Consider the following 17452-nt stretch of genomic DNA (forward strand, 5'->3'; position numbering starts at 1 on the left):
TGTATTGGCCAAGATTGACTTGGTCAGCTTATTTTAAGACATTGTTATAATATACAGTGCTACCTCAAAAAGTTCTGTTAATCAGCAGCAATGTGGAGTAGTGGTTAAGGCTCTGGACTCTTGACCAGAGGGTCGTGGGTTCAATCCCAGATGGGGGACACTGCTGCTGTACCCTTGAGCAAGGCACTTTACCTAGATTACTCCAGTAAAAACCCAACTGTATAAATGGGTAATTGTATGTAAAAATAATGTGATATCTTGTAACAATTGTAAGTCCCCCTGGATAAGGGCGTCTGCTAAGAAATAAATAATAATAAAGTAATAATTCATGATTGGGCCAAGTTGGCAGTGAATAGTCATGAACTCTGCTGTAAGAAGTCTTCACTAATTCACTTTAGATTTTATGTGCAAGGAAAAATACATTAACCCAAAAAGGAATGACATACAGTATGTGAAATATCATATTTAGAACTTGTTTACAGCAAGAGTAGAAATTAATTCAAATAAAAATGTGTTCAAGTACATCAGAAGCAAGAAAAAAGATCTGTAATTTTAGACTGTGGGTTTAGACATAATTAGACACCACTGCTTGCAAGAAAGAAAAAACATTCATAGTCCAAAAATAGAAAAACAATAATGAGCATTCATTTGTGAAAGTGATTACTGGATTGATTTATGCTACGATACTGGTAATTGGCATTGAGCCTTTGACATTTAAACACTTATTTTTTTTCAGGGTGTTAATAAAAAAAAAAAAAACATTGGAAAAGCCTGCCATCTGTGGCGCATACTTTTTTGTAAATTGTCTGCTCTCATAGCTGATTCAAATATATATGCAAATGATTTTAATGAGTATTCTGCAGTCATGACTACCACATTGAAAAACACATATTGCTTTGCTGAATTTGTATAGGACGGCATTTCCAAATATTACTGTGCTTTCACTGATGCACTTTTAGTTCACCAGTTAATCCAAACACTAGGCAGAGGGTCAGGAACTGTTTTGATTGTATTTTCCCGGAGGATGCCTGATATCTATCAGATACCCTTTGGTCTTGTGGCTTCACGAGAGATGCTCATATCCCAGCTGGACAGGAAGGGCAGGGTTGGGAACTCGGAGCTGTGAGGTAGAGATGGTGTCAGTCAGAGCCACACAGCATGACACAGGGACACATTATCTTCTCAAAGCTGATCTTCAGGACACAGTTTTATACTGTGGTTAACAACAACAACTAATACTACTGTTACTGTTACTACAGCTATGGCCAAAATGAATTTTAGGATTTTAGGATTGAGACATTATTAAAAAAAACCATATGAACTTCATTTAGATCTTTAATTTAACATCATGTAATCAAAAACCTCAAAACGATATCGCAAGTGTCTACCGGAAGCCATAATCGTAGTACAGTATTTTATGTTAGATTTGAAATATCACATTTTTCAGTTTTTGTCATTTTTTTGTTTAGTATATGGAAAACTATAAAGTTCAGTATGTTAACGTAACATTATTCAGCAGGTTTCATTCGACTTTATGAAGCAAAATTAGTTAATTCGATAAGGTGATGCAAAATGTTTGGCCATAGCTGTTCTATTGCTATTATTATTATTATTATTATTATTATTATTATTATTATTATTATTACTACTATTATTACTACTATTGCTGTTACAACTAGTACTATTATGACTAATATTATTACTACTATTAACAGTATGTCTTACATATGTACTGTACATCTCTAATATTAATGCTGTGAAGCACAAAGTGATTATAAAACAGGTACGTTGGCTGTCATGTAGTCATTGTTTTGTTTTGGGCATATTAAGACATGTGTTTATTAAAAAGGATACTGTATGTAATGGAAGAGAGCTTTGTACAGTAAGAGGCCTGAGTAACATTATTTGATGTGTTTGTGCAGGAGATAGTGAAAAGAAGCAACTATCGAAGAAGGAGAAAACAAAGCAGAGGCGAGAGAAATGGCTAAACAGTAAGTGCATGTTTCACTTTTCAGCAGTGCAATTCAACCTTTGTATCGCAAGAATATCTGATGCCACACACTTCAAGATTCCAGGTTTTTTTTTTTGTTTTTTTTTGCACCAGTCAGTTGTTTGGAAGAAAAAAAAATGGTTCAGTTGTATAAAAAAAAAAAAAAAAAAAAAAACATTCCATTCGGGGTCCCAAAAGTTGTTGTAATCATAGCCTATGGGTCCGTTCACAATTGGTTTGTTTGGTTAGTTCATTTTAAATCAAGTGTGGTTGGTTCATTTGAAAGCACATATACTACAAATGAGCACAGTTCTGTTGAGAGTTTGTCTTAATTGGACCAAACCAACCGGGACAGGATGTTTTTGTCATAGCACACATGTATTCTCATTTTAAAACATAATATTTGATACAATTTTAGATTAAAGGAAGCTCTCAGTTTATATGCCTTATTCTCAAGTTATCTGGCACTTCTTGGTTCATTTCAACTCAGCAGTATCTTTTAGGTCAAAGCCATGTACTGTCTGAAAGCATATGTCAGTAGTGAAAGAAGCTGATTGATTAATGACAGAGTGCAACACTAACAGAAAGCACGACTTGCAAACAGAGCTTTCTTTAAGCAAGTGCAGTACCATACGTCATGTTTTAAAATATAACTATAACAGGTTTCTTTCAAATCTGCACATTTGTATAACAGTAATATTGTGTTAGCTATATTCACTGTAAATAAAAGGTGCAGTATTAACAAGGATGTTTGGAGCTCCTGCCTCCCTTGACCCAGCTTCAGTAGATGCACGTGCTTGTGAGCTTCTTGGCTTTAATAATATTTCTCGGGAAGATGTTTTTTTTTTTTTTTTTAATACTGTTAAGGCCCCATTGTAAAGACATGTTTAAAGCATGATACTATAAATAAGAACTTATTATTATTATTATTATTATAATTATTATTATTATTATTATTATTATTATTATTATTATTGAGCCACCTCCTATACAGCAATTGGCCAACTTTACCTTTGTCTAAAATGACTGGATTATTTAAAGTGGACAAGTCTGGCCAATGGCCAAAAAATGTAACACAAATATATTTTCTGAAACATTAATATTTCAAGCGAACCATGGGCCTGAAAGAAGAGTTCTAAGCATCCCTGTGTCCTGCACCACAGGAAGTCATATAACAGGCTGAGAATCATGTCATGTTTCCCAGCATGCAGTGTATGTGTACTGGAGGCTAAATCCATCCCTGTCGGCTCAAAATGGTTCCATACTACAAATGGAGTGTCCTGACAATGCTTGTGTAGCATGTTCATATCAAAATGTTTTACTGTGGTTGTAATAAAATATGTGTCCAGGCAGCCAAAAAACACTGTGGCTACATCCTAGACTGTGGTTTTGTGGGATATTCATAAAATATCACAGCTGAGTGAAAAACATGTTGATTTACTATTGAAGTCGCTCTTTGGATTAGAGGTGAACTCAAACACACAACAGTGTAACCACCACACAAGGGCTTGCTTGGAGTTTGTCAGGATCCACTTGTGCAGAAACACATTTATGAATCACTTCAGAGAACATGCTATAATTCACATTTGCCTTCATATATATAATTTAATCCACATATTCATAGATCAAGCAACCTGGAAATGTGGACCTTTTATTGTTGCTAACTTCCATAAATGTTACCTGTCATGCAATTTCATTGACTATATAGGTCTCAAAAGTGCATGAAAGAATCATGATATCACAAACACGTATTTTCATTTTGAAACATCTGGTGCTACACTAGATAAAAGAAAGTCCTCAGTTTGCTTGTCTTCCCTTCCAGGAAATCTGTTACACCTCAGCGGTGTCTTGGGGGTCAAGCATCTTACTGGCTGTAAAGCATGTCAGTCATTTAGGGGGAAGCAGCAGGCAGGAAAGAAGGCCCTGAAGGGGTGGGATAATTTCACTCTTCAAGGTGAAATGACAGAGGAAGTATGGAACTATCTGAAATCAGAGATTTCCTTAACTTAATTTAGTACCTGACATCATGTTTTAAATGAAGTTACATATTTGTAAAATAGTACAAATTTGAGACCTATGGATGTGCATGGAAATTATATGGAATTGTTTTGTTATGTGCAATCACTACAACGGGAAACTTCATGAGCTGACAGATTTACCTGCTTATAATGTCCTTCCATGTATTATAGAAGATCAAATTGCCTTGAATAGTTTAATGTAGAGCTTTTCAGCCTGTGTGTTTAAAAGAGCCATAGCAATGATCATACATTTCTTAAAGAGCCATACAAAAAAGAGATGGGGAAAAGAGATGGACTGTAGCATAAAATAAGTTTAGTTCACTGACTCTGACTTGGAGCAAAGACATTTTTAAAGAGAATCAGACTGCAAAAAACACTAGGCATGTGCTCATTAAACATGTCACGTATTTTTTTCTGCATTTTGACTGGACTTTCTCCCTTGAAAATGGAATAACTTGTTGTTTTATTTTAACCAATTTCACCTACATCTAAGTTGCTTGTATTTTCCCCCATTTATTTTATGGCTGTTTGATTGTTTGAGAAATAAACCGTACCGCATAACCAGAGGTTAGAAAGAAATTATGGTTCATTAAATGGAACGAAAGTGCACAATCTGCCTGAGCTGGATCAAGTTTTAAACACTAGGTGCATTTTACACCTCCTGAATAACAACCAAACATAAGCCTGATTATAGATTTAATTTTAAAACTATAAAGTTTTATAGGAGTGAAAGTGCACCTGTTATAAAACTAGCTAGTTTTAGCTAGTTCCATGTGTTTTTTTAATAGTTTCTCAGTCCTTTTGATCTTGGGTTCTTTCAGTTTTAATGTGATGCTGCAGCTGAGGCCATTCACATTCTGCTGGTGGGCATCTCATTAAACCTGAGATTTGGATTAGAATTGTAACCCACTCGAGTAAGAGTTTCCTCCTTCTCCCCATTAGTAATAATGCCCAGCAGGGCATGAGCATACCTGGGACAGGGAAATAGTGTCGGTCACACTTACATTGTTACATCTAGTGAAAGTGTCAGAATATATGGAGGCCACGTTTTGAATGTTTATGCAAATCTTGAGACCTGCTAGTCCAGTTGTCCTAAAAGGACATTCTTTAAAATGTTAGTTACTGTTGTATCAGAATCTGGTGATAGAAGGAGGAACTATGGTCCACTTACATGATTTTTTTTTTTTATAGAGCTTTTGATTATTTTTTATTATTATTTCTGCTTTGTATATAATATGAGTGCTTCAAGAAAATATGGTATTTCACCAAAAGCCATCAGCAAGTTATTGAAGGACGCGAAACTATGGCTATAAATGTCACTTTGTCAGTCCCATCCCTTACCCCTTCTTTATGAATGGCTCATATACCCAGCATATCTGTTTTACCACAGACATTTCACAGAATACCTGAAAAGAACACAAAAACTGCCCAATAATGTGCATATTCAAATACAGCTGATACCACTAATAAGTGACTACTTTAAAAAAAAAATAACAGACAATAAATAACAGACAATAAACAACATTTTACCAGCCTCAAGCACAATAGTAGACTTCTGTCCCCTGAAGTTTTATTGCTGCTTGTTGTCTTAGAGTATTACTAAGGCAACAATAACATGTTTGAAAGTACGAAGCAGATTTGCATATAGGGGACAATGTAACTATACCTGAGACAGGGTATAGGATTTTACAGCAGATTCTGTGCAATTAAACACCAGTTTCACAACCTGCCTTAAAGTTCAAGAGAATACTATTGCCCCATCATGTTTGGTTGGCTGTACATTAGTTTGGTGTAAGGTTTTAATCATTTATATCTACTGGCTGAGTTGAAAAAAAAAAAAAAATTTGCACACCTTTTTTGGAGTTATATTATTTTTATTTATTTAGCAGATGCCTTTATCCAAGGCGACTTACAGAGACTAGGGTGTGTGAAAATTGCATCAGCTGCAGAGTCACTTACAACTACGTCTCACCCGAAAGACGGAGCACAAGGAGGTTAAGTGACTTGCTCAGGGTCACACAACGACTCAGTGGCTGAGGTGGGATTTGAACCGGGGACCTCCTGGTTACAAGCCCGTTTCTTTAACCACTGGACCACAGAGCCTCCTAAAAAAAAACAAATTTGCACACCTTTTTTGGAGTTATATCCCCTAAAAATAATTCTGCGCTCTTACCGCCTACAGTAGTTTTATATTTGTGGGTGTTTTTCTGGGGTAACTACAGAGTGACTTTTCTGCACACTGGATCGTTGGTAGAAGCAATTTAAGAGAAGCCACCAGTGCTAAAAGCAGATGCGCTGATAATGTATCAAAAGAACTGTGTATGCAATCAGTGATCAACAGGTTATGCTGTGTCAATAACAGTAAATAAGATTGTTATATTTACATCACAGATCTCTGGGCAATGTCACATGTTTCTATAGAGATCAGCGACTGGCACCCACTGTATGACTACATTTCCATTGACAGTGTTTCTGCATCCTAACTTTGCTGGGTCTGGATGTTTGATTGCACTTTTTTAAATGTAAATTAGATAAATGAGATCTGCAATTCTGCAGAAAGTCAGCAACCAGCTGGTTTACTAAGCAGGTAAATAAATCCCCAGTATCATTAGATTTATTTCATAGTAGTGGAGACATCAATCTTGAATTTGACTGAAAGGGACCGGTAGGACAACAACAGCTGCTGAAAATAACAGTGTGCCTTCAGATGAAAATGTACAGTCAATTAGGAAATGCCTTTTAACTCTTCAGTCAAGGTCATTGGTGCTTTCACCAAACTGGTTTGGCTGTAACCATACCCCTCCTGGATCCAGAGTTACACACACAGAGAGCTGTACGGGTCCTATAGAAAGGGCTGCAGTCTGTTATTAAAAGCTCTGTTGTCTTTCCTGTATTCTAGAGATCGACACCATTAAACTGGACAGGGAGAAGCAGAAAGCCCTGGCTAAGAGAAAGGCCACACCAGTGGTCGGGGATATGCAGGCTCTGGCAGATGCCTTGCCAGATCTCTCTGAGCTGCTTACAGCCAGCAGAATACGTTCGATCAAGAAGTTAAAAACGTAAGTATCTCAATGGTGTGGTGCTTTTGTTGATAACATACAGGGTAGATCAACTTACATGGGCGATCTGCCTCTATAAATTAGTTTGGTAATGTGTCAGCGTTAAAAATACTAAATAAATCCCCAAATCGGAAATTACTAGGAATCTCCCAATAATATAATCCTGGATGATTCTGAGTTAACACTGTGCCTTATCCAACTATTATGATTAAGTGTAACTCTTAATTAAACAAGTGCTGTGGGTACATTGAAAAGTTTCCCAGATACCCTGGTAGATGTGGTAACTGCTGCCGCAGCACACTGCAGATTACTGATCAGTTACCGTGGTAACTATTTTACTTTTATAGAAATGCTTCAACTGCATTTTCTAAAAATCCCCCAAACCCCTAGGTGGCGCATTTGAAACTGGGGAGGAAATTCACATTTGAGCAGGACAATGACCCGCACAAAGCCAAAGCCACACTGGAGTGGTTGAACAAGAAGAGAATTAATTATTATTTTATTATTATTATTTATTTCTTAGCAGACGCCCTTATCCAGGGCGACTTACAATTGTTACAAGATATCACATTATACATTATTTCACATTATACAGATTTCACATTATTTTTACATACAATTACCCATTTATACAATTGGGTTTTTACTGGAGCAATCTAGGTAAAGTACCTTGCTCAAGGGTACAACAGCAGTGTCCCCCCACTGGGGATTGAACCCACAACCCTCCGGTCAAGAGTCCAGAGCCCTAACCACTACTCCACACTGCTGCCCTATAATTAATGTTCTTGTGTGGCCCAGTCAAAGTCCTGACTTGAATCCAATCGAATATTTATGGCGAGACTGAATGACGATCCCCACAAACTTATCAGAACTGGAGCAATTTTCCTGTGAAGAATGGGCAAAAATGTCACCATCCTACTGTCTAAAGCTAGTAGTGACCTATCCAAAAAGACTCATAGCTGTAATTGCTGCAAAAGGGGCTTCTACCAAGTACTGACTTCAGGGGCTGAATACTTATGCAACCAGTAAATTTAATTTTGTAAATTTTCTTTGCAAGTTTTGCTGACATTTAACCTCCTCCTTATATAACAGTGTTCAGTTTAACCACTACAGCTTTGAATAAAAAAAGTTTGTTTGAAAAACTGTGCACACATTATTTGTAATTCAACAAAATTATTGGTAGGGGTGAATACTTCTGCAAACCACTGTGTGTGTGTGTGTGTGTGTGTGTGTGTGTGTGTGTGTGTATATATATATATATACAGTGCCTTGCGAAAGTATTCGGCCCCCTTGAACTTTGCGACCTTTTGCCACATTTCAGGCTTCAAACATAAAGATATGAAACTGTAATTTTTTGTGAAGAATCAACAACAAGTGGGACACAATCATGAAGTGGAACGAAATTTATTGGATATTTCAAACTTTTTTAACAAATAAAAAACTGAAAAATTGGGCGTGCAAAATTATTCAGCCCCTTTACTTTCAGTGCAGCAAACTCTCTCCAGAAGTTCAGTGAGGATCTCTGAATGATCCAATGTTGACCTAAATGACTAATGATGATAAATAGAATCCACCTGTGTGTAATCAAGTCTCCGTATAAATGCACCTGCACTGTGATAGTCTCAGAGGTCCGTTTAAAGCGCAGAGAGCATCATGAAGAACAAGGAACACACCAGGCAGGTCCGAGATACTGTTGTGGAGAAGTTTAAAGCCGGATTTGGATACAAAAAGATTTCCCAAGCTTTAAACATCCCAAGGAGCACTGTGCAAGCGATAATATTGAAATGGAAGGAGTATCAGACCACTGCAAATCTACCAAGACCTGGCCGTCCCTCTAAACTTTCAGCTCATACAAGGAGAAGACTGATCAGAGATGCAGCCAAGAGGCCCATGATCACTCTGGATGAACTGCAGAGATCTACAGCTGAGGTGGGAGAATCTGTCCATAGGACAACAATCAGTCGTATACTGCACAAATCTGGCCTTTATGGAAGAGTGGCAAGAAGAAAGCCATTTCTTAAAGATATCCATAAAAAGTGTCGTTTACAGTTTGCCACAAGCCACCTGGGAGACACACCAAACATGTGGAAGAAGGTGCTCTGGTCAGATGAAACCAAAATCAAACTTTTTGGCAACAATGCAAAACGTTATGTTTGGCGTAAAAGCAACACAGCTCATCACCCTGAACACACCATCCCCACTGTCAAACATGGTGGTGGCAGCATCATGGTTTGGGCCTGCTTTTCTTCAGCAGGGACAGGGAAGATGGTTAAAATTGATGGGAAGATGGATGGAGCCAAATACAGGACCATTCTGGAAGAAAACCTGATGGAGTCTGCAAAAGACCTGAGACTGGGACGGAGATTTGTCTTCCAACAAGACAATGATCCAAAACATAAAGCAAAATCTACAACGGAATGGTTCACAAATAAACATATCCAGGTGTTAGAATGGCCAAGTCAAAGTCCAGACCTGAATCCAATCGAGAATCTGTGGAAAGAACTGAAAACTGCTGTTCACAAATGCTCTCCATCCAACCTCACTGAGCTCGAGCTGTTTTGCAAGGAGGAATGGGCAAAAATTTCAGTCTCTCGATGTGCAAAACTGATAGAGACATACCCCAAGCGACTTACAGCTGTAATCGCAGGTGGCGCTACAAAGTATTAACTTAAGGGGGCTGAATAATTTTGCGCGCCCAATTTTTCAGTTTTTTATTTGTTACAAAAGTTTGAAATATCCAATAAATTTCGTTCCACTTCATGATTGTGTCCCACATGTTGTTGATTCTTCACAAAAAATTACAGTTTCATATCTTTATGTTTGAAGCCTGAAATCGCAAAGTTCAAGGGGGCCGAATACTTTCGCAAGGCACTGTATATATATATATATATATATATATATATGTGTGTGTGTGTGTGTGTGTGTGTGTGTGTGTATAGATAGATGTGTGTATATATAAATAGACAGATAGATATTGATGGGAGAAACAAATGGTACCCAGCAGCACCTGTAACAGCATCCGCCTTAACTACAGGCTGAGTCATGCACAGAGAATATAACTGCAAAGACTGTGCCGAACTAAAACTCTCCATGAAGACAGTGGGAAACTGTTTATAGAGTGCCTGCTAGGCTAAAGCACAAGTAGTCACGAAGTTTGAAAAATACTTTTGCAAAGACTGGTGGAAGAAAAAGAAGTTGGGAAGCAAATTTTAACTATTTTTAACATAATTAAGAGAATAGAGGTACTTGTTGAAATGAAACAGGGTAAACACTTGCCAGTATTTAGTGGCAGCGGTAGCTACAATGATACAAATATGAAGGTTGTAACATCTGCAAATATAAATGTGAAGGATATTATTATTTGTTTATTTAGCAGACGCCTTTATCCAAGGCGACTTACAGAGACTAGGTTGTGTGAACTATGCATCAGCTGCAGAGTCACTTACAACTACGTCTCACCCGAAAGACGGAGCACAAGGAGGTTAAGTGACTTGCTCAGGGTCACACAATGAGTCAGTGGCTAAGGTGGGATTTGAACTGGGGACCAGCCCTTTTGACCTGGTTACAAGCCCTTTTCTTTTAGCACTGGACCACACAGCCTCCTGTTATCACTGTTAAATGTTCTCCTCCAAACTTTCAGACCCCTCCGGGGCCCCTGTTTAGTTGCACTGGTTGCACCAGCTCTCCTCCTGAAAAGTGCACTTTCTATCTTCAACATAACCATGTTAAATACAGATTTTTACCAGATATTAAATATACAAGCTTTCCTACTAAAAACATTCTTAAAACCATCATACAGTGTGAAGTGCATGTAATATATAAAATGACAATTTAGCAACTAAATCTAGTGCAGTAAAAAATAACAGCACAGAACAATTAGATATATTCTAAAACGTATCCTGTGCTATCTACCTACTGTTTAAATTCTGTCTTGTGCTAAACTAAATGATATTGATTTCCTTTCATTTCAATCCTAATGCTTATGTAGTTCAAATATTATTTCACCTTTGTTTCTGTTTCCACCATACCGTCAGTTTCTAGGAGGAAACGCAATAGTAAAAGATTTCTGTAGTTGAGCATGATACTAACCACTTTGCAACCATTTAACCTGTTAATACTTACAAACACTGTCCCTTTTATTCCCAGGATGTGTTAACAAATCATTCTAAGCTAATTGTTTCCTTGCCTTATTATTATTATTATTATTATTATTATTATTATTATTATTATTATTATTATCTGGGGTGACTTACAGTTGTTACAAAGTATCACAATACAAAATATCACATTACAAATAATAGCAGTTATAAAATACAAAAAAATCAATAATAAATAAGAGCAAATTCAAATGAGAGAAAATAAAAAATACAGTAATTATGTCTGAGAGCGATTTCGACTAAGAGCAGTTAAACTTAAATATTTGGTTATAAGTGTAGATCAAGTAGTAAGAACAATAAATGGATAAGAACATACGATAAGAAGAACGATTACAAAAAACGTGGATATGGTAGCTTTTAAGAGTAAACTCAAGTACAAGATACAGAAAATATAATTATGATTGAGAGCAGTAGTACATACAGCAGTGTGGAGCAGTTAAGTGCAAGTACAAGATGATGCAAGTACAGATAAAATTGGGTGCCATATAGTCCAGTGTAGTCGAGAGTTGTGAGGTTTATAGATGTTGTCTGAACAGATGTGTCTTGAGGAGACGCCGGAAGGTGGTCAGGGACTGAGCAGTCCTGATATGTGTGGGTAGGTCATTCCACCACTGAGGGCAAGGGTGGAGAAGGAGCAGACGGATGGCAGAGGCAGGGAGGGCGGCCGGGAGGGAGTTGCAGTAGTCAAGGCAGGGCAGTACCAGGGCCTAAACTAGGAGCTCTGTGGAGTAGTCAGTGAGGAAGGGGCGAATTTTGTGTATTTTGCTGAGGAAGAAGCGACAGGAGTGTGCCAGAGTAGAGATGTGCTGAGAGTAGGAGAGGGAGGGGTCAAGGGTGACACCAAGGTTCTTGGTGGATGAGGAGGGAGAGAGGGTTGTGGATTCAAGAAGAATAGAGATAGAGAGATCAGTGGTGGAGGAGGAAGAGGGGGGTAAAGGAGGTCTGATTTGGAGAGGTTGAGTTTAAGAGGAGGAGGTGGCCGAGAGACAGGTAGAGATACGGGAGGAGATGTGGGAGTCAGAGAGGGAAAGGAGAGAAATATCTGGGCATCATCAGCATTCAAATTGACATTGAAAATATGCTGTCATGAGTTACTTCAATTATTTAAAATAACGTAATTCATTGAATTTGTTTTTCAGTGCTTAATTTGCTCTCTTCCATTTGTTAATCAGCCCTTACTTTTTATACCCCATGACTGGAGTTGTCCTCAGAAATTAAATGAACATGTCTTTGTTGCAATGTTACATAAAACTTTTTTCAAACTTGCTGTATTATTTAAGATTCACTGAAACATTACCAAGACCATAAAGTGTTGTTAGGTTGGGGTAATGTATGTTAAATGTAAAATATAGATGAAACACAATAAACATAACTACCTGGTGTAATTTCCAAGTCTGTTGACATATGATGATACTAGCTGTAAACCAGAAAATATATACTCCAAAGCAGAGTCTGTGTGCATCTGTGCGTTCAGAATGTGTGTGTGTGTGCTGTGGAAGTAAACTCCAATTTGATTCATTCAGGTTTTACTGAGTCTGAAATGAGGGTTGTATAACATATACCCCGGCAGGAGTCTTTGCATAATAAAACTACCTATTTTCTAAAAAACACCCTGGGGTATAAATATAATTCAATTTTCCATATTCTTCTCTGCTGTGCTTTCATGTCTATCTGCAGTGCAGTACATTGTCAGTTTCTTTTTTCATTTATTATCTGCATAGTGGTCTAAAATGATTTAGGAAAATGGTTTGCCTCAAAAATTTTACAGGTCAAATCAACGGTATGTTTTGTGTTTAGTGGAATTAAGGCAAAGGTCTTTTCTGCAGCAGTGCTGTTTGAGATGTAATACAGTCTTTTTTATAGTCAGATTCTAGGATCTGTACAGGGAACTCTTCATAACCACCTTTTCTTTTGGGCATCAATCAGTACTCAATTTTATTTTCTTGACATCTTGCTAGACTGAGATTCAGGGAGAAAACTCTAGGCTCCTTCTCACAAAAAATATAAACAGCACGTAATGGATTCCCAAAATACAATTGAAGGGTGGGTTCCCAAAACGCAAGTCCATTTTTGGTCAAAAATGAGAGGTCTTGCATCGTGCACAGAATATACTCTAATTATAATATCACTCATAAGGGTATGCTAAAAAAAGGTTTGTGTCCTTGTGTTTCTAACAACGAAAAACAGGTTTCCAAAGCGCACGCAGTCCCTTCCTGATTCTGCAAAAGGCGCTCAGTCCATTGAGTTGTGTTCTTTCATATGGCTGCCATCATGGGGGGAGTTCAAGATCTGCTGGAGGATTTTATATTGCCTATCAATGAAAGTAAAAGGGGCATGAAGGCAACCTATGATTTTAGTAACTGATGGAAGAATAGAGAGAGATGAGTGAAATACGTGAAGGGAGGTTTCCATGAAATAGCATAATAACAGATTGCCTGGCTCACCTGATATTAAAGCGAGTTGAAAGTGTAAAAGCATTGTAAAATTAGATGCAAGGACTTACAGTCACTTAATAAAACCCATATACTAATTTCTACATTTAAATAAACACATTTTGAGTTATTTTTAGCAGATATAAGCAGTGCTTGGTGCTACTCTGTGAGTGCAACCTTACAGTTTCCTGGGTGGTTAACATCGACTATACTGCAGCTAGAGGTTTTGCTCATAAGAAATGTTTGGATCCTAGCTAAACTCATAACAAGGTTGCTTATGTACAATGTACAAATACCTTTTATTGATAGCATAGCTTGAGTCCATTTTCAGCACTTGATATCAACCTGGTTGATGGCGTGAATAGGGGGGAGCAAAGAAAAAATAAGTTATGTCATGACAGCAAAAATAAAAAAAAGTACATCTAAAATAGTAAATGTAAATATAAAAAAACTTTATTGGACTTTATTTATTGCACCTGTAAAGGATGTTTTTAATGTGTCTTTTTTATTGCACATGTATTGCATGCTTAATACTGACTTAAAATATGTTCGATTGCTGAACATAGCATTTTAAACACTTCATATACATATATATGTTTCATATATTATTTTATTTAATAATTACTTAACTACGGAAGAGTCCTCAGTCTTTGTCTGAGGATGTTTTGTGAAACCAATACATATGAGGTGCTTATATTTCTGTACCTTTTACAAAATGTGTTATTGAATTTATCTGACTGATTTTGAATAAGTTTCACTGGATTCAAGTTTTGAAAAAAATAAGACAGGTGTGTTTTTTTTCCTCCATTTTCTCAGAACCAGTGCTGGTGTTTTGGAAAACTGCCCATCAGTTGTAATCTTTATTAAAGGCTGGCCTTGACAGGGCTTCTTATAAAAATCAATATAGTGATTGTAGCCATAAGCTAATTGTCAGTCACCCTACAGTTTACTCTGTAAATAACAGCTCCTTATAATACTAAATATTTTTTCATTATGAAATATGATTAACTTTTTAACATCCAATTGCTCATTTCTGTGCAAACTTAACCTCTGACACTGGAATTGTTACTGTATATGAAAAGGAATGTTCTTGGTTGAAGAAATGTGAAAAAGACAAGAATGTAACTGAACATGATGAATACGAGCATTTATATTGAATCAATCAATGTAATATAAATAAAAGGGTTATACCATTGTATTCCAATACAGTACTTGTAGTATCACTGTACACCTTGTCTACAAATGACTGTATTTGGAACTAATTGAAGATAACTTACCTTAGAGAGTACTAAAGCTGACAACTTTCTTGCATTGCTGAAATTAGGAGTCGCATAGCCCAGTACAAGCAGAAAATAGAACTACAGGAGCTGTGTCATTGAAAAAGTAACAAACAAGGCCCGTTCAAAGTGATGATGTTATTTTACATTGGAGGCATTAAAGTGCACAAACACATGAAAGCATAGGCTTTAAAAACACAAGAGCAGTTGACAGTATACCATGCTTGGTATACAGGGTATAGCACCACAGCCAAACTGTGTTCTACTCGTAAGTCCTCTTAAAACCCACACCACTAGAAACATTCAGCATGTTGATTGTAAAGTGTTCAGAATTTGTTGTGTCCGTGGTTGATGATAGTGATTCTAACATAAGCATTGTCGACATTCATAGCATTTAATGGAAACTTGACTTTTTGTTCTCTCTTAATGTCAACACTGGTAACATACCTCAGCATTTAAAAGAGATCATTTCCTATGCTGAAGTGGAATGTTATGCTTCCATTGTGATGCAGCCTGTAATTCAAGATGTGTTTAAGCAAATGTAGATGAGGTCCTCATTTTGCATCTAATGCAGAAGATGGCACCTTTACCCAGCACAACAGGTTTTTGTAGTTGAGCAAAATTAAATCTTACCTGTGCTTTTCAATATCTTTTTTTCAGCATTGTAAAGAAGCCAGAGCCAAAAGAATTCAGTAAGATGAAACATGCCCAGAAACGCAAATTCTTGTAAGTATTGGATTTGAATCTTGGAAGTGCTGTGTTGGCAGCAGACCACAATGGGGAGATATGGAGTGGGGTGGTGTGGGAGGACCATTCAGATCAGAATTGGGGTGTCAGGGCAGATCTATGAGGGGGAGCTTGTATAATGATGTTCATCTCTCACCTTATGCAAAGAAAACAAAGGTAGAAAATACAGTTTATAACCTGAAAGACTGAAGCCATTGTGCAGAACTACTACATTTGCCATGTAAAGAAGATGTCAATCATCTAGTAAAGATGGTACACAGCTGCGATCATCAGCTTTAAATATATATAATAATCTATAATTTCCCAAAACATTGCGATCTGTTTCAGAGATGCTGAAGTGTCCAGGTTTGCTGAGGCAATAAGCAATTCTGAATTCAAAAGCAACCCTTTGGCTGCCATTGGTGAACACCTGCGGAAGAGACTGAAAGAAGAGGAGGAAGCGAGCCCCAGCTGACTGCATCGCTGGGGTGTGGGCATGGGTGCCATTGTGGAAGACTGGTCTTTTATTTATGGTACCTCTGAGGAAACGGGGACAGTCATTTCTCAACAACTCACTTAATTGTTATTTTGGTTTTCCCTACTTGCAATGCTTTGTAACAGTGGAGAATTTCTGAAAGAACAGCATCACAGCTGCAAACACTGTCCAGTTGGGAAATTATTGTGAACATGTCTTATGCAAAAATAAACGTCAAGTTCTGTATGATAATTCTATGTGAAAGGTCGACTGTGTTTATATTCAATGTTTTAAATTTCCTGAACATAACAAAATTGACAAACGAGAGGAGGGCATGGGACCTTTACTGCTTGTCTGTCTGGCCTCTCATATATCTTAATCAACTCCATTCCTTTTACATCTACTCCATCAGAGCTTGTGTTTTTCCACCACTTTTATGACTGGCTGAGAATACAGAGACCATTTCACAAACACCTGTTTATAGACAGACTTTCTTAAGAGTTTCAAGCAACAGCTTAGCAGCCTGCCAACTAATAGTTTCTATGGAAACTCAAAATGTATACAGACAAAAACTGGTAGGGACATGAGGGAGACATACAATAATGTGCTTGTGTGCTTTAAACAAAAAGTAATTTACAAAGGAAACTCTGGAAGAGCAATGATGTAACTGGTGCTGCGATTTACCACTGGGATGTTTTAAACCCAGCTATAAAAGTACTGACAGTTTATATTCTTCTGTATAGCAATACATTGTTTGGGGGGGTAGGGGTGGCACATTTTTTATTAATACAGGCCCCTGTTTTTATACGTCCTCTGAAATCCCCAAATGGAATATCGTCTCTCTTCAACCACCTTATTGATCTCTCTCTCTAGCATGACTCACTCTTCACTCCATGCAGCTGTACTAAGTGAGCCACTGGGGTCCTTGTTTTGAAATGCTGGCATTATAGAAAGCAGATGTCAATTAGGAGATATTTTCTTTGCGTCTCCCTTATAAAAGTTTATCTCAGTATTTTTTCATGCTATTTTTGCAGTTTTACCATGGTTATACTATGTGTTTACCAAAGTTTACCATGTGTTGTAAAATGCTTTACAATGATTACCAAGGTTCTGTAGAGTGCTTTTTTTGTTGTTCACAAAATCACAAATGTCTAGTTACATTTACATTGGTATAATTTCAGTATCCTGTAAATAGCTCCATGATTGCTCAACATTATCTGAGCCTTAACCGGCAGGGTCCTTAAGGATCATAAAACCTGAACATTTCCTTAATTCAATTATTTAAATAATTCTGATACAATTCCACTTCATGGTTCCC

At 37.2% G+C, this 17452-nt stretch overlaps 1 protein-coding gene across 2 annotated transcripts in view; it reads left to right on the forward strand.

Moving 5' to 3' along the window:
• LOC117402792 (ribosome biogenesis protein SLX9 homolog) overlaps window positions 1–16396 on the forward strand; it is an 82946-nt gene extending 66550 nt beyond the window's left edge. For both annotated transcript variants that reach the window (XM_034004261.3, XM_034004269.3), the window contains 4 exons: window positions 1923–1991; window positions 6908–7067; window positions 15594–15659; window positions 16008–16396. In XM_034004261.3, coding sequence (XP_033860152.1) covers window positions 1923–1991; window positions 6908–7067; window positions 15594–15659; window positions 16008–16134 — 422 coding nt within the window. In that variant the 3' untranslated portion in view covers window positions 16135–16396. The remainder of the gene's footprint in view (window positions 1–1922; window positions 1992–6907; window positions 7068–15593; window positions 15660–16007) is intronic.
• Window positions 16397–17452: the final 1056 nt, after the last annotated feature.

This window comes from Acipenser ruthenus, chromosome 10, assembly GCF_902713425.1.
Source record: "Acipenser ruthenus chromosome 10, fAciRut3.2 maternal haplotype, whole genome shotgun sequence".
Lineage (NCBI taxonomy): Eukaryota > Metazoa > Chordata > Actinopteri > Acipenseriformes > Acipenseridae > Acipenser > Acipenser ruthenus.